At 51.2% G+C, this 15,359-nt stretch overlaps 5 protein-coding genes across 5 annotated transcripts; 1 reads left to right on the top strand and 4 right to left on the bottom strand.

The window, feature by feature from the left end:
• Window positions 1-185: 185 nt before the first annotated feature.
• On the top strand, window positions 186-3,023 carry flbA (developmental regulator FlbA; the record flags this gene model as incomplete). The annotated part of the gene is made up of 4 exons (XM_025627650.1): window positions 186-899; window positions 1,010-2,138; window positions 2,197-2,384; window positions 2,438-3,023. The coding sequence occupies 4 exons, from the start codon at window positions 186-188 to the stop codon at window positions 2,582-2,584; spliced, it is 2,178 nt and encodes a 725-aa protein (XP_025481698.1). The 3' UTR covers window positions 2,585-3,023.
• Window positions 3,024-5,127: 2,104 nt separating this feature from the next.
• BO87DRAFT_19772 (CDC73 C-terminal domain-containing protein) lies at window positions 5,128-6,887 on the bottom strand. The gene is made up of 2 exons (XM_025618521.1): window positions 6,112-6,887; window positions 5,128-6,045 (listed from the first exon to the last, which is right to left on the bottom strand). Exons 1-2 carry the CDS (start codon window positions 6,796-6,798, stop codon window positions 5,305-5,307), a joined length of 1,428 nt encoding a protein of 475 aa, XP_025481697.1. The 5' UTR covers window positions 6,799-6,887; the 3' UTR covers window positions 5,128-5,304.
• Window positions 6,888-7,060: 173 nt separating this feature from the next.
• Window positions 7,061-8,627, bottom strand: BO87DRAFT_331555 (putative MFS monocarboxylate transporter; the record flags this gene model as incomplete). Its single annotated transcript, XM_025620341.1, has 4 exons — window positions 8,432-8,627; window positions 8,277-8,377; window positions 7,849-8,211; window positions 7,061-7,795 (listed from the first exon to the last, which is right to left on the bottom strand). The coding sequence occupies exons 1-4, from the start codon at window positions 8,613-8,615 to the stop codon at window positions 7,061-7,063; spliced, it is 1,383 nt and encodes a 460-aa protein (XP_025481696.1). The 5' UTR covers window positions 8,616-8,627.
• Window positions 8,628-8,827: 200 nt separating this feature from the next.
• BO87DRAFT_375246 (uncharacterized protein) lies at window positions 8,828-9,555 on the bottom strand (the record flags this gene model as incomplete). Its single annotated transcript, XM_025622985.1, has 1 exon — window positions 8,828-9,555. The coding sequence occupies exon 1, from the start codon at window positions 9,489-9,491 to the stop codon at window positions 8,829-8,831; it is 663 nt and encodes a 220-aa protein (XP_025481695.1). The 5' UTR covers window positions 9,492-9,555.
• Window positions 9,556-11,303: 1,748 nt separating this feature from the next.
• On the bottom strand, window positions 11,304-14,072 carry BO87DRAFT_304727 (putative PHD finger and SET domain protein; the record flags this gene model as incomplete). Its single annotated transcript, XM_025619292.1, has 1 exon — window positions 11,304-14,072. One exon carries the CDS (start codon window positions 14,070-14,072, stop codon window positions 11,304-11,306), a length of 2,769 nt encoding a protein of 922 aa, XP_025481694.1.
• Window positions 14,073-15,359: the final 1,287 nt, after the last annotated feature.

Here is a 15,359-nt window from a genome sequence, read left to right as displayed (position 1 = left end):
TTTTTTATTTTGCTTTTCCCTTTTCTTTTTTTTTTTTCTCCCTTGACCCTCTTTCACCCTTTTGGAAATATTTTTTTACCCAATTTTTTTTTTGCCCATACCCATACCCATACCCATACCCATACATACATACAAAGCCCCCCCTCTTCTCTTTTCTCCCACTCCGTCTTGGTTCGCACTATTCAATGCCAACTATATCCTCCGCTCATCTTGACCAAGACTCTCCTCCTTCCTCACACCTTCTTTACTCTCAATCTCCCCCATCTGTTGATCCTATCCCGGTCTCTACCTCCCCGGTTGAAACTCGCCCTCGTACTGCTTCCGCTCCCTCCCTACAGCACAACTCCGCACCCTCCGCTGTTGTCGCCCCCTCCCAACCCGCCACCACCACCACCACCACCACCACCAACAACACCCCAACCGGATTCACAGGCTCAGTAATTGGATCCATTTCACGTCGCAATCGCCGTTCATTCGCTGCGTTAGCTCGTGAAAAGACTTCCAACGCCCTTGCGAACCTTTCCTCCATAGGAGCGCCGAATTACCCCCTCCGCTCCTCTGCCTCATCGGGAAGCCTGTCGAAACATTCGCGCAAGGCCTCGCAGGTCAGCGTCAGCGAAGCGCCAGGTGCCACGCCGTTAACTCCGCCATTGTCGGACGGTAGCGCCAGTAGTGAATGGTCCAGTCCCGCGCCCTTCGACGCCGCTACTAGCCGTTCTTCCCCGGCCGTGGTTGAACAACAGACCAGTTCTGTTGAGAGGCGCCGTTACACCCTCCAGCGTGCCCCGTCCCCACTTGAGCAACTACCCGAAGTCGGACCTACCGTATCTCCCGCCAAGATGCATCAAACATCCTCGCGGTTATTGCGTATGACGGAGGATGACCGTCCATTCACAAAGGTAAGGTGACCCAATTGTGCGCTAAAGTGGCCGACAGGGCGAGAAGTAAAGAGATGTCTGGGATTATACTCAAGGGCGGTAATTGTTAACACAAGTGGTCTCTTTGTTAGGATTTCATGGACTTATTCTCGACATTGATGGTCAGCTTGAAACTGGATTCGCATCGTGTGCGGTTTACGAAATATGACCACTCCTTTACCTCGGAAGAAGCCATCAACAATCTCGGCTCTCTCAAGTTCTCCCAGTCGAACCGTATGCCCGACCCTAAAGATCCTTCGCGTATCGTTACAACCACAACGACTACCACCTTTTCCATGGCCAAGGAAATGGCTCGTTCAGTATGCCAGCGTTTTGTCGATGCCCGCTTCATCGAGGCCGTGGATGGCAAATCGGCACAAATATTTCCGTTGAAGGGCGCCTTGTACCAGCTTACGCCGAAGGGAATTAATATCTTGCAAAGATTCTGCCAGAGGAACGGTATCACTGCCCGCCATGTGATTGACGTGCTGGAGTCGCCCCGCAACACGATGCAATTGGTCAACCTGGAGCGCGATACCGATACAGACAAGCTGTCACACGATCGAGCGACTATTGAGGTCATCTTTCGCCGGTTTGCGGGGCAGGATGGTCCCAACGTGAAGAGCAGCATCTCTACTTCAGATTCGGATTCCCTGAGTGATTACTCTAACGGCTTGGTTGGTGTGAAGATGGCGAAGGAGCGCAAGATCAACGACAAGATCGTCATCAACACGTTCACCGGAAAAGCCGCGGTCGATTGGTTGATGGATTGTTCCACCACAATTGAGCGCCGTGAGACCGTTCTCATTGCCGAGCTTTTCGTCAAGTACGGCTTGATTACGATGCTGCAGGAAGACCGCTTCATCAACCAACCAGATGACTCGATAGTTGCGTTCCAGCCTTCGAAGAATGCGATCTACGGCATCACGGACCGGGGCCAGCGAGTTTGCGGGTGGATCGCACGGGACAAGTCTCGTGAAACCACCATGTACGACAATCGTGGCATCCCGAAGGACTCCAACAATGCCCGTTTGAACCACATTCTTCACGACCCTGCCCTACGACTCCTGTTCCGCGAGTTCCTTCGCTTTTCCCTCTGTGAGGAGAACCTGTCGTTCTACCTCGACGTGTCTGAATTCACTTCAGCCTACCACAAGGCAGAGAAGTTGGGCACATTCAGGAAGCCGGATGCTGTCCGTGAGACACTGGCTGCAGCATATGGTAAGCGCTCTCAATGACAATGATTCTTCTGCGACTAGCAACTAATGAACCTGAATAGGTCTCTACAATGCGTTCCTGGCACCGGGATCCCCTTGCGAACTCAACATCGATCACGCGCTGCGCAACAGTCTGGCAAGCCGCATGACCAAGGCCGTGGGCGACGATGAGTCGATGCTTAAGAGTCTGCAGGAGGTGGTGCATCTGTTTGAGATGGCTCAGACCTCGGTCTTTAAGCTGATGTCAAGTGTAAGTTCACCTTGTCACACTTTGTACCAGCGGTAAAAGCTAACCCACAATAGGACTCCGTTCCCAAGTTTCTGCGTGATCCGAAGTGTGCCAGCATCCTTCAGGAACATGACGTTGACCTGATTGGTGCCCCCCGGGCTTACTCTCCCACGCCTGCTCCAGTTCCGGAGCGCTCGGCGAGCCGCTCAGCACGGTCATGATAGGGGCAGCATGTGTGTCATGCAGGGATCCCAATCCTGTCCGAACAGGCCTTCACCTTGGTGATTACTAAAAGATCTGACGGCACGTGGCTTGCACTCGGACTTCGCCGATCCAAGATGAAACACACTCTTACTGCACAGCGCGGTGTTAATTGACGGAACGACTTGAACATGATTTTACTTTTTGGCTTGATCTGAGTTGCCAGTCCAATGTCGACTAGGCACCGGTCTAGCCAACACATCCTTCCCACCAAAAGCTTGGGAGCACTCCCAAACCTCCTGACACGACATGATACACGTTATGCGTCTCCGATACGAACGCTCTCCCGTTTCTATAATCTCTTTCTCTTCAATTGCCGCTTGGTCCCCGCCCACGCCGCTTGCCATTGACGACAGGGCATTTCATGGGGTTACCAAGTCCGCACGACCAATGACAGACGTTACGATCTATGGATCATGTGATAGAGATGCCGGAACTGAACCATTTTAATACACCGATTCCTTTTCTACCCCCTGTTTCGTTTTCTTTTTTTTCCTAATTTCCTTTTATACATCTGTGAACCGTGACGCATGGACGGAGATTGAAGAGGAGAAAGGCTGAAACACGAGAAGTATTCCAGCATTAGAGAGGCGTTTTAGTACTCGGTTCTTTTACCCTTACTTGTTTGCATCATATCCGCATGATTTTTCCTCTCAAGATTTCCTTTTTCGTCTCTCATTCTTCCGGTCTTCTTTTCCTCTTTCCTATATATGTTATTTCCTTTGTTCCGAGTTGATGTGTATGTTGTCATACGTCCCCTGCATCGAGCATGGATACGCGCATTTTGATTTGCATTTTCAGGGTACAGCGAGTGTGGCTTTTTTCCTACAAAATCTATCTACCTGATTGAATATGCGAGGGATGTCCTCTCGCGATCAGAGAAATCTAAAGAACAGAAATAAATAAATAAATAAATATTCAAAGACATGATCTACTTCCACTGGCACTCTAGGCAACAATTGTAACATCCGTATTCAGCAGACAAAGATAGTAGATGAACGAACCCTTCTCCGCATTTCAATACTTAGTAGTACCCGACCAGAGCCCAGCCCAGATACTCAACTACGGAGTACCTACTAACTAAACTAACTAGTACCCAAAAAGGCAATCAATTCGACTCCCCCGACCCCAAACTGCCAAATCTCGTATTCATCGATCAGACATTCGCTAGTATATACCTATTACACATGTTAACTGTCACTAAAGTACTATACTATACTATACTAAAGTAATAATATTACCATACATACAATCTTACATGCATACACACATACATACAGACATAGTACACAACAAAAAGGGTAAGCTGTAACTGGCTGTGCAGCGCAGCGCACGCACATGGCTGACACGTGGTTTAAGTTAAACACGAGATGCTGATGCTGATGCTGATGCTGATGCTGATGCTGATGCTGATGCTGATGCTGATGCTGATGCTGATGCTGATGCTGATGATGTGAACATTGAATATGGGGGGCCATGTGATTGACCTACATACATACATAGTATGTACATACCTAATGACTAGCATGACACTACAGGATAACTTTGAATCTGGAGTCGTGTCAAACCTGTATGGGTAGGTAGTTCGTTGGATGCTTGGCTGTAGTGTGTTGTGTTGTGGTGTGTATTGACGGGCATATTTGCTTTTTCTTTGCTTTTATTCTTTGCTTTATTTTTGAGAGGTGTAGGTCAAATACGTATCTAGTATCTATTGCATGTGTGCATGTATGTATCTGCTAGATTATACATTAGTAGAAGAAAGTGTTATTCCTTATCTATGGAAGTACAAGCAATAAGTACTAGTGATGAAGACGTGGGAGGGTAATACTACTACGAAGTATGTATTGTAGTATGATATTAATAGAATAGGATAGAATTAGACAGCAGGATCTAGATACTAGCGAGGTGAAGTACCTCTGTAAATTGTAAAGATATACCATTTATAGCCAAAGTTTAGTTAATTTCAGATGTCATAGACAAGATAGTAATAATAGAGAAGATGTAAAGTGAAAAGGGGAAAAGTAACGCAACGCAACGCCAAAAGAAGAAATTGACACCGATACAATACATACATACATACGCCTGTGAAAGAAAACCCGAATGTAACGAAATAACTAACTAGCTAGCTAGCATGATATGCAATAAGTAGGAATAAAGAAAATAAAAAAGGAGATGGAGGTAAAATGATCAACATAGTAGCTGGGGTTCGCTTGTTTCCAATGTCCGGAGTTAACTCCGCATTCGGGAGGGCGCAATTTCCGAGCCAAGCAGGATCGGAGTTTATTTTCTTTTTTGGGGGCTGATATGGCATGGCATTCCATTTCATTGTCAGGGGGTATGTTTCTTTCTTTTCTTGGTTTCTTCTTCTGCTGTTGATCTTGCGGGTTTACCGGCAGAGCTGAGGAGGTAGGTAGGTAGGTGGATAGGTGGTATCGATACAGGATCCTGTGGGAACCAATAGAATGGGTCCGTTCGGCGCGAAGGCATAAAGTTTGACGGAAGGCAAACTGCAAAGAGTAAAGAGTGTTTGAATGATTGAAACGAAGTGTGTTTCGAATTATCTCTCATCATTGCTGCTCCTGTTCGCACGGACCGATAGGTCTAATTTTGGGATTGGGGGGATGATGAGAGGAGAAAAAAGTGAAACATGACACACGCACACGCACACGGTGGGTAGTTTCTACTTTGATCCCCAGCCTCGGAGTCTCATTCCCTCTTCAATCGCCGTCCAGATCCCCTCAACCACTTCCCGATCACGCCACCGGCCCGCTCCGTGGACTCCTCCCTTCTCGTCCCAGCGCTCGACCGCGTAGCTCTGCACGCCTCGGCCCCAGCTCTTCACTTCTCGAGGGATATCCTCTCCACGCCATCCGACATACACACCTGTGGCATGCTTGAAGAGCTCCGGCGGCGAGGACCACTTGTATGACTTGAACTGCCAGGTCTGACCCGTCGTGAACACGGCAACCAGACGCTGCCAGTAGTCCGGCCGGAAGTTGGCTGTGCTATCGACCAGAATGAAGCGTGTAGGTTTCCGGGACGTGACCTGCGAGGAGCTGCCGCCACCGGGGCGGAGAGAGGAGCTGGACGGATCCGAGTGCATGCGGAGCGGGCGGGAGATGTAGAGGATATTGGAGTTGGACATGGAAAGAGTAGGGTGATCGGGAGGGATGAAGACACCGTCCTGCAGGAAGGAGCGCACGTTGGACATGCGGATGAGCGATGAGGCCGAGGGCGAGAGGAGAATGATGGGATCTTGCGTCTTGCTTGCCTTGCGTGGCTGGGACAGACCGGCCGACGGCGACGGCACCACCATGGATTGCGGCTTGCTGCCGGCTTTCACACCAGCAGGGTATTGTCCCGGCCGTGAGCGGTTGCGTCCGAGCATGGATTCGGCGGTTTTGCGGACGTGAGAGAAGTCCTACAATGATCCCTATTAGCACACTGTGTATATAGCCTTGCTTTCTCTCCCTCTGCATGAACGTACCGTCGGCTTAATTCCCCGTAGCACGCTATTCCGATCCCCCATCTTGCGCTCCCCATTATAGATCTCCTGCAACCTAGGATCGATAACCTTAGCCGCCTTACCCTGCTGAGTCTGCGCGGCACCACCACCCCCAGGAGCACCACTCGGTACAGCAGAGACACCACCGGCAGCCCCCGAAGCAATATTCGCTGACGCCTGCGCCTGAGCAGCAGCCGAAGCGGCGGCGGCAGCCGCAGCAGCGGCACCCTCCAACGGCTTGATATATTCACTCTCATCAGACGCGCCCTCCAACCAAGTTAGGAGATCCAAGCGCTCGACGAAAACGAGGTTCTGAACTTTCTCCTCCTCCTCGCCTTCCTTGCGCTCCTTCTGCTTTAGCGACTCGTTAAGCTCCTGCGCCGAAGCAATGTACTCTGGAATGGCGACATCTTTCTTCTGCCACGCGAAGAAGATACTGCGGAGGTCGACGGCGGAGTCGGAGGAGCTGGAGACGAAGCGGGTAGGTGTTGTGAGGGGGATTGTTTGTGGGAGGGGATGTTGGAAGTAGAGATGGGTGGCTTTTGCGAGGTCGTCGGTCGCATTCTGGTCGGAGAGGTCGCTGGAGGTTGTTGGCGTGGGGAGGTTGCCGGCCGCGATGGCGCGACGGAGCGAGAGGAGAGGATCTTGCAGGGAGGGATCGGTGGCCATGGTGGCGTGTGTGGATGTGAATGTGGAGGACTGGTAGATGATGCTACCGCTCCGGGAGTTTGAAATTGTGTGCTGGAAGTTGAGCAATGGATGAGGTTGGGGGAGGTGTTACTCGTAGCTTTCGAGATGCGCAGGAACTGCGGAGTGCACGTGATCTCGTCCGCCCTGTACATGTTTATATGCGCGGAACTTATCCAACCACTTCTGAATAGGAATTTATTTAGTGCATTGAATTATTGCTATGGTTTGGTGAATGATGTTATTAACACAAGCAGAGTTGTCGGTGATGCCACATCCAGCTCCATCCTCCAAAAATAGCTGTTACGCCAGTGAATAGAATCAATGCCCCATAGTCGGTGGTATACCCGATCTCCCCGTTTTCTTGCCCGGTAATGGAACCCCGCTGCATGAGAGCTGAGCTCAATGGGCCACTAATAACACTGCCAATGCCTCTTCCACCGGCTAATAGCCCGAACACTAATCCGGTTTCCAGCGAGGGAACCTCGCGCTTGACTTGGGTGAGTACACCCGACCAAGTGGAACTGAAACCCCCGGCAAAGAATCCGTATGTGATGGAGAAGAGAACTAGAAGAGCGACGGCGGCCTGTGGAAAGTTTGCAGATGGGGAAGATGTTGACAGGCCCCAGAACAGCAGGACAGACATTCCAGAGCCTACAGAGGAGAGCAGCATGATATTGCTGACGGCGAAGCGATCACAAAGAGATCCCAAGACTATTCCACCTACAACAGAGGTGGCGTTGAATAGTGCTACTAGGAGAGTCCCTGTGGTGTCTGACAGGCCAGCTGCAGTTGTTGTATACGACGGTAGATACGTGCTGGGCAAAAAGTAGCCGAAGCTCTGGATGATATTCCCGAGCTGGAGCATCCAGAACGTGGCCAGTTTCAGGAAGGCGAGATTCAGAGGCTGCGGAGTGGTAGATGAGGCTGGAGGGATTCGTGGTCTGATGAAAGGAAGGGTCACAGCAAGCGTGAGTAGCTACAATGCCTAGTCAATTTGAGTATTAATAATAAGACAAGCAAACGACTGACCGTGACTACCGTCCAAGCCCTTAGAGTCGTCTTTGCTCCAAATCGGTCAAGACAAGCACTCGTCATGAAGGGCAGAGCTACACCGCAGATGCTCTTACCAGCCCACATGATTCCATATGCGAGACCTTTGCGGCGAACAAACCACTGATCTAGGTAGAGTGTAGTAGGACTGAAGACGAGGCCATTTCCAAGACCACAGATCACGCCCTGCGTCACAATCATCTGCCAGAAAGTTGTAGCGAAAGAAGACAGCAGAGAGCCCCCGACACTGAGGGCTAGTCCGACAAATGCACAGGACATTGGGAGATGCGGGTAGCGGGTTAAGAGCGTGAACGTCAAAGGTGACAGAAGATAGAGGATTCCCTGTATGAAGAGAAAGACGTCAGCCATATGGAGATGAAAATAATGTTAATAAAAGGCAATATTACTGTTGCCGTGGTCCCCATGATTGCCAGACCTCCTTTACCTCCCTCAAGGTCATTATGCGTCTCAAAGTATTCCTGGAAGATACCGGCAACGAGAGAGAACCCTGGAGTCCCGAATGAGCAGACATATAGCTACAGTTGGGTAAGTAAATGCACACCCCAGACCGGCAACTGAATTAAACAGCATGAGGCGAGTATTAACCAGGCACCTTTGCCCTGGTCCACCGGTGGCAGCGGGACTTGCTCAAGTTCATGACGGGGGGAGCTGTTGGACTCTTCAATGGATGGATGAGAAGATGAGTGATGTTCAGACCTTAAATCGGCCAGTTCGTGAGATGCCATGTCTGAGATTCGATAATTCTTATGTAACTGATAAGAAGAACAGAGAAAAGATAGAAGGACAATGCCCGAGTAAGTGGATGACTACCCCGCAACCCCTCAAGCCTCAGCATGAACGAATCATAAGTAGTCTTCATAATCGTAACGATCATCATAATGGTTATGCTCATATCAATAAGCTATCTACAAGACACCTCCCATCATCCCATCAAAATTTTACACAGGAATCCCCAAAGTCTCCTTAACATCCTCCCCCCTCAACCATTTCTCCATAGCCTCATACATGCCCCGGAACTTATCATTATCCTCCATCGTCGGCAAATCCAACTTGATCTTATGTCCCAGCCTTGCCTGAGACGCACCCAGATACCTATATCCATACGGATACGGCTTGAGCTCCTCCTCCGAGAAATCAGGCACATGCTTGCCATCCACGGGCATGATCTTATCCTTCTCATAGAACAAGCGCTTGTAGTGGACCTTCCACCCGGCCGGATCCTTCTGGCACCACATGATAAAGCGGCAGTCACATTCAACATCAAACTCAATGCCATCAAATGAGAAGCGCTGTGTGATGGTGGCCTTCATTTTTCCGACGGCACGGCCTGTCTTGGAGTTCAGCTCCACGAGAGTGCCGTTTTCGCGGTGCATGATGTGGTCGCCGTTTCGACGGCCCTTCTTGGAGACTTCGATGAATTCGTCGATAGGCATGCCGCCGCTCCATGCTGTAGATTGAGTAAACCATGTTAGTGAGGTGTTTTCGAGGAGAGGGGTAAGAGATATAAATGAGTGAGACAAAGGATATGGATGAGAACTTACTGGTAAAGATGTAAGCCTGTTCGGCAAAACAGTTTCGGTAGTGAGCCCATTCAGAAGCATCTCGGTATACCGGCCATCCCTTCAGGAGCTCGGTGACACATAGCCGATCCAAGATCTCTTCTGTAGTGCCATTGATGTGGCTGTGGATGGTAGGTTGAGGATCTTCGGCGGTGATGTTAACGACCATGGTGTAGATGTGCTAAGTATAGATCGACAAGGGAAAGGAATGCTATTCGATGGAAGAAATAGTAATGATTGTAGAAGTGTCTGATTCAACCAGGAACCATCCAGGGCATCGTCACGACAATATATACTTCTTTCATAGTTGTGATGGAGTAGTATTTGCCTGTCTGTTTCGGCAAACCCGAAAGCCGACAGTCAACCTTGTCCTTGATGTCATCCGATGGGAATGATATCAGGCAACCAACGAGCCGGCCTCGTCATTCGCAGTGGGTCGGTGGAGCCGGATAGCGTCTAGATGAGTTTGTCTGGACACCCATTCCAGACTGAGCATTAGTATTGAGAATGCAGGGCGTCCATACTGCCCGGTATCCCGAGTCAGCATGATAACCGGCATCTCTCAGACTTGCTAAATCATTTCTTGAACTAATAATTTAACGAGATCTTGTTACTGTCATCATCTTCAACGGACAAATACTCAGCCGTACCTCAAACCCCTTGCAAGATAAGCAAGGCAACATACTCTTGATGCTGAGGATCAGTCCATTGGAGCGGCTTATAGCTATTCCTCCTTACCATATCTCTTTGAAACAAAGGAGCCAATAATGATGAGAATCGTCTCCTACACGGCACATTGTGATCCATATTCAGTGAGATAAGAGGCGTGGCAGTGGCACCACAAGACTCATCAACCGATGGTCCAGGAGCGGCCGAGACATCGCTGAATACGGGCCTGCAGCTATGCCGACTCTGGCATACCGAATAAACAAGATCGAGACAATAGACTCAACGCTTCGGCGAGTGGCGCGGGCGGGAAAAGTCTCGAGGCCCAAGGCGCGCCTCCCTGGTAATTCTTTATCCGCGTCCCGGCCCACGTCTCGAGCCAGAGCTATGATGAAAGAGCTGTCGCTTCAAGTCTTGTTTGGATGGGGAATGAAAATTAATGGAAGTAGTTGTTGATCATGCGTTGCTCTTTCTTACAGGTGGAGAGCCCGATCGGCTAGGAAGAAAAAGTCCCTGCATATCCGGAGCACTTAACCCTCCCAAGCCCATTCTTAGGCTCTCCTTTCCTTCATGTTCTATATCCCGGTTTCCTCGAAAGCCATCCAAAGCTTATGCAGAGCACAATGGGATTTTGCCTGACGTCACCAAGATGACTAGAAACCAGCCCAGCAACGTGTACCTTAAATGCATTCAGCTACGGAACCAGTGCCATCGATTAACATTCAAGAAGAATTTCATTCGTCATGATCCACTCCGCAGAGCCCGAATGTTCGGCGCTTGGGGAGTCATGTCACAAATATCCTAGTAATAAAAGAGGAGAACGGAAATTGAAAAGGGAAAGAAAAAAAGTCTGACAGTAATAATGACAATCGTGAAGCAGGCGCTCACATCATGACCCGTAAAGGTCCTCCTGAAAACCATTTCCCATGCCCATAACTCATCCGGAGTATTTCCCTGAACCAGCTCCATTTCCAACACGCCGAATACGCCGGTCAAATCAAAACCGCTCCGCCGGCTGAACGCCTGTCAATTCCCATCGTGTACAAGTCGAAGCAAAAGAAAGAAAAGGGGAATGAAGTAAAGAACAAATTCGCAGAAATTGTTCCACAAAGAAAGTAATCAACGCGTATTATATCGTGTAAACCCCGACTTCCAGGGGAGTAATCCACATGAGATAGCATCAGATCGTCACGTCGCTGAGGGTATGTGTGAAGTCTGCGTAGCTCCGGGAATATCCTTCATGCTGACATCCTGGGGCCCCCGTTCTGGCTTCGGCACTTCGTCGCCGGTCGCCTTGGCCGCCGCGGAAGAGTTGTGCCCAGCAGCAGCTCCATCACGGCCGGTCGGAGGCGGTACAGGTGGTGTGGGCGGTAGCATGGCGGTAGCCTGAGCTTGAGTTTTCTCAGACGTAGGCGTGGTCATGGTGCCCCGGCGAATGAGATAGTCACCCAAACTGAGTTTCTTTTTCACCGGACTAGGGCCTGCCACGCCAGACACCGGCGTGGTGGGAATGTGGGGTTGCGAAGTCACATCAGTTAAAGGTGAGGACAACGCCGATGGGGCTGTAGACCCTGGGCTGGTGGCCGAAGGGGGCGGAGGTAGCGTTGCGGGGGGCAGAGGAACGCGGAGATCAGTGTTGCGCTGTTTATGCACAATATTACTAGGTATCCGAGCTTTGTGCGCTGCAGTTGATGGCCAAGGGGGCGGCACGGGCGGCTTGACCGATCCCCGTCCTGACAAGGGAGATGCATCGAGATGTGTAACGGAACGGGACGGCGAGGTCTCTACTGGCGAATCAACATCCCTCATCTCTGTGTCCTGGATGTCGGCGGATATGCTGGGAGTTGTGGCTGTTAATGGCGCTGCCTCATGCGGGCTCGTGGAAGTCGGCGAAGAGTCAGAATGCTCGAGAAGAGAAGTTCGAGGAGTAACAGGGGATGGGCTGCTTTGCTCAAGCTTGATACGATCAGAATAGCATCTTTTCAGCAAACGCTGAGTCAAGGGCACGAAACAAGGTCGACGAGGGGAAGGCAGGGAAGGCGAAACCACACCATCGCTAGCATCCGGCTCGGTCTGTATAGCGGAGTCCACGTAATGTGAACGCCCCAGAGGAGACCGCCCAGGTGTGCTGTGACTGCCGGATGTTTTGCGCGGTGAGCCATGACGCATTCCGGGAAGCGAGCCCACAGGTCCGCCCGAGGGAGGAGAATATGACTGGCGTTCGCGTGGAGCATGGCTGGATTGACCACTAGCCCGTTTCTTCTTTCTGTGTGATGCTTGGTCCTGCTCCAGTTGTTGAAACTTCTTCTCTGCTGCAGCGATCTTACGCTTGTCTCGAGCCGAAAGTTCCGATTCCCCGAGCAAAAACGCTTCCGTAGGAGTCTGTAAAGTAGGGGTGAGATCCCGACTGCGAGTTTGACCTCGGATAGAGCCCGATGCAGAACGGCTATCAGCCTGATCATCTTCATCAAGGTTCTTAGTAGTCTCACTACCCGCCCGACTTGTGGTTGCAGGCGGAGAAATATTCGCCTTGGGCTTTGTCTTCTTTCGCTTAGCACTCGGCTGTTTCGCATTCGCATCCATCAACTTGGGGTGACGTCGTCGATCAACGCTGGACAGCAAACAGTTTGCGGGAGGGACGCAGGCGCATCCACCAAAGTGGGCGAGGACATTACTGATGCAGATGGCAGGCGCATCGTGCGTGCTGTCACTGGCCTCCTGCTTGACTATACCATTGGTAGACTCAAAGAGTTGAGGATCTAGGTACCACATAGCCGTGATTTCCGAGTCTGCAGCAATGTCTTCCTTCGCCACAAAGCAGAAGTGGTACTCTACCTGATTCGTGATGTAGGTTTTCATGGTAACATTCGGCCGGCAGGAGCGCCGCACGTAGCGGAGCACGCTCCCCTCATGTCGACTATCGATGTAAATTGGAAGCTGAGGGTGGAAAAAGACAAAGGGCTCAGGATGACGAAGCTCTTGCCATCGATTACTGGGGTCAAGACAATAGTCGCGTAAGAAACCAAGCTTGCCCGTGATTTCACCGACAATTTCATCTTTGCCGACACGATCGCGAGTTTTGAGGATTTTCCAGGTTGGATGTTGGCCTTCCACCTCAATGCTCGAGTCCGTGATCGTTTCAGTAGACAATGTCGGCCAGCGTGATCTGTCAAGTGTTGCACCAGACCACGTGAAGATCTCTTTTGGGGAGCGCCCATTCGTGATGCGGGTAACAGCCTCCGGCTCCGTGACCCAGGCAGCAAAATCCGCCGCAAGATGCAGATTCACAAACAGGTTGCTGTCTATGTTGGCATAGTCTTTCCCTTGATCGTAAAGGTGAAGGAACTCGTGCGAATACAAAGGAATGGAAGGCCCTGATGCCTTGGTCGGGCTCATGGAGGGTGCTGCCCGCTTGCGCGCATCAGAGGGTAAGTTGGGTGCATTAGACACGGAGCTTACCGACCCCGAGGAACGATGATTGGTTTTGACCTTCTTTGCAAGGGGCTGATCCCGGGCGCTGGATTCCGACCGTTGGTGGAAGCCGTTTACCTGATCACCACCGTGCTCCTTGACCTTCTTCTTATGACTCTTCGCACCGGACCGTTTCGCTTTCCGGTCACCGCCGTCGTTCTGTTCTCTGAGACGCCTCTGTCGTTCCGTAGCGCGCCGGCCATCGAGGGAACGCGGCTCGCATTCCACGCAGTTATGGACTTCTGGCACATCTCGGCCATGATAGTAGCATTCGATATGCTGCCAGGTTTCGCACCCTTCGCAGAAGACCGTATTACCATCGTCATCCTCGAAAGCGCAGATGCACTTGATGGTATACGGCTCTTCTTCGTCAGGGGCGACCGAGTCAGAAACAGCGCCGTTTACGATGGGCGAGTTCAGAGGGGCGGTGACCGCAGGGGGCTCCGTGGTTGGATGCGTGATGGCGACTGGGGAGGTATCTGTCATAATCCGACAGAATACCCCCTCTTGAGCTGAACAGAGAAAAATGCGCTGTTGAGGGTTCGAGGGGACGAACGGTATTACGGGAACCTGTCAAAACCCAGCACGCATATCACCTGTTGCTCACTGATAGTCGTCGCCTGACCTAGGTTCTCACGACAGTCCACAGTGACAGAAGGGATGGTTCGACCTTGGAAGATGATGAAGCCAGGTGATGAAGTCCACAATGTGCCACCCTCTTTATCGATGAATGAACCGGCAAGGAATGAGCCCGCGAGGGTAGGAAGGCCGATAGAGGTTGCTCAGCGATGAAAGGATCGTATTACTGCGAAAGATTGTCAAGGGACACCAGGTTCGAAAAGGGACAGGTTGAGCGAAGTCTCAGTGGAGTCGTCTTCCTCGGTGGCGCGTGCGACCGTGAGCAAGTAAGAAGTCGAAGATCGGTAGCCGATGATTGTGAGTAGGCGGACGGACCACGAATCGCATGGAGGAACGGATAGGCTGTAAGGAGAGGAAGAGAGTAGAGAAGGTGGAGAGATCAAGGAGGATGACGCTCGGAAGGATGGTCAGCAGTAGGGGGACAAAGACGAGAAAAGGAAGACAAGGTCGGGAGGGAAGAGGTGAATGAGATGACGGAAAGGTGGGCGAGGGAGGATTAGAGTCGAGACACGAGAAGGTGAATCGGGAAGAGGCGAGGGCAAGCAAGCGAGAGAGGGAGAAAGGAGAGCAGAGGAGAGGAAGCGAGGATCAGAGGGAGGGAGAGCGTAAGAGAGAGAGAGAGAGCGAGAGCGAGCGAGAGGCTAAAGCCACGGATGGGCCATTCAAGCGGCGCGTCCAAGACCCAGAGTGAAAAGGGAATGGCGTGGAATTTTTTCTCCCACCCGTCCAGGTTCTGGGGGAGCCGATGTCTGGGATGGTGAGTGCGCTTAGGGAACAGCTTCGAGGTGGTTTGCACCTAAACTGCCCTTGCCTATATTTTTCGTCCCTTTTCTTTTTTATCTTGTTCTTTTTGGGGGGTGGTTTCACCCTTGTAGCCCCCGTTGGGGAAGGTTAATAATCCACACGGCAGAATTGAAGAATGAGGGGGGGGGGAAATCGTGGAAGAGCGAAAAGGACAGAACCGACGACGGACAGGCCGGTCGAGGAACGAATTGGAAGCTCGAGGGGACGAAAGGGAGGGGGGGGGAGACCATGGGGAACCAAAGGGAAAAAGGCAAGATTGCGAGGCCGGCCGGAAACGAACCCACGCCAAACCCAGGCTGAGCTTCAAGAAGGGGGGGAAGAGGGAACCAC

Source organism: Aspergillus neoniger (genome assembly GCF_003184625.1).
Source record: "Aspergillus neoniger CBS 115656 unplaced genomic scaffold BO87scaffold_10, whole genome shotgun sequence".
Classification (NCBI taxonomy): Eukaryota; Fungi; Ascomycota; class Eurotiomycetes; order Eurotiales; family Aspergillaceae; genus Aspergillus; species Aspergillus neoniger.
The sequence above is the reverse complement of the archived record's forward strand: the minus strand, read 5'-3'. Positions and strand labels throughout refer to the sequence as shown.

Excerpts from the sequence above, each read along its gene's own strand:
- BO87DRAFT_19772 (XM_025618521.1), bottom strand. The coding sequence starts at position 6,798 with ATGGCCACCGATCCCTCCCTGCAAGATCCTCTCCTCTCGCTCCGTCGC. Across the intron at positions 6,046-6,111 it reads TACGGGGAATTAAGCCGACG|GACTTCTCTCACGTCCGCAA; the intron begins GTACGTTCATGC and ends GGATCATTGTAG.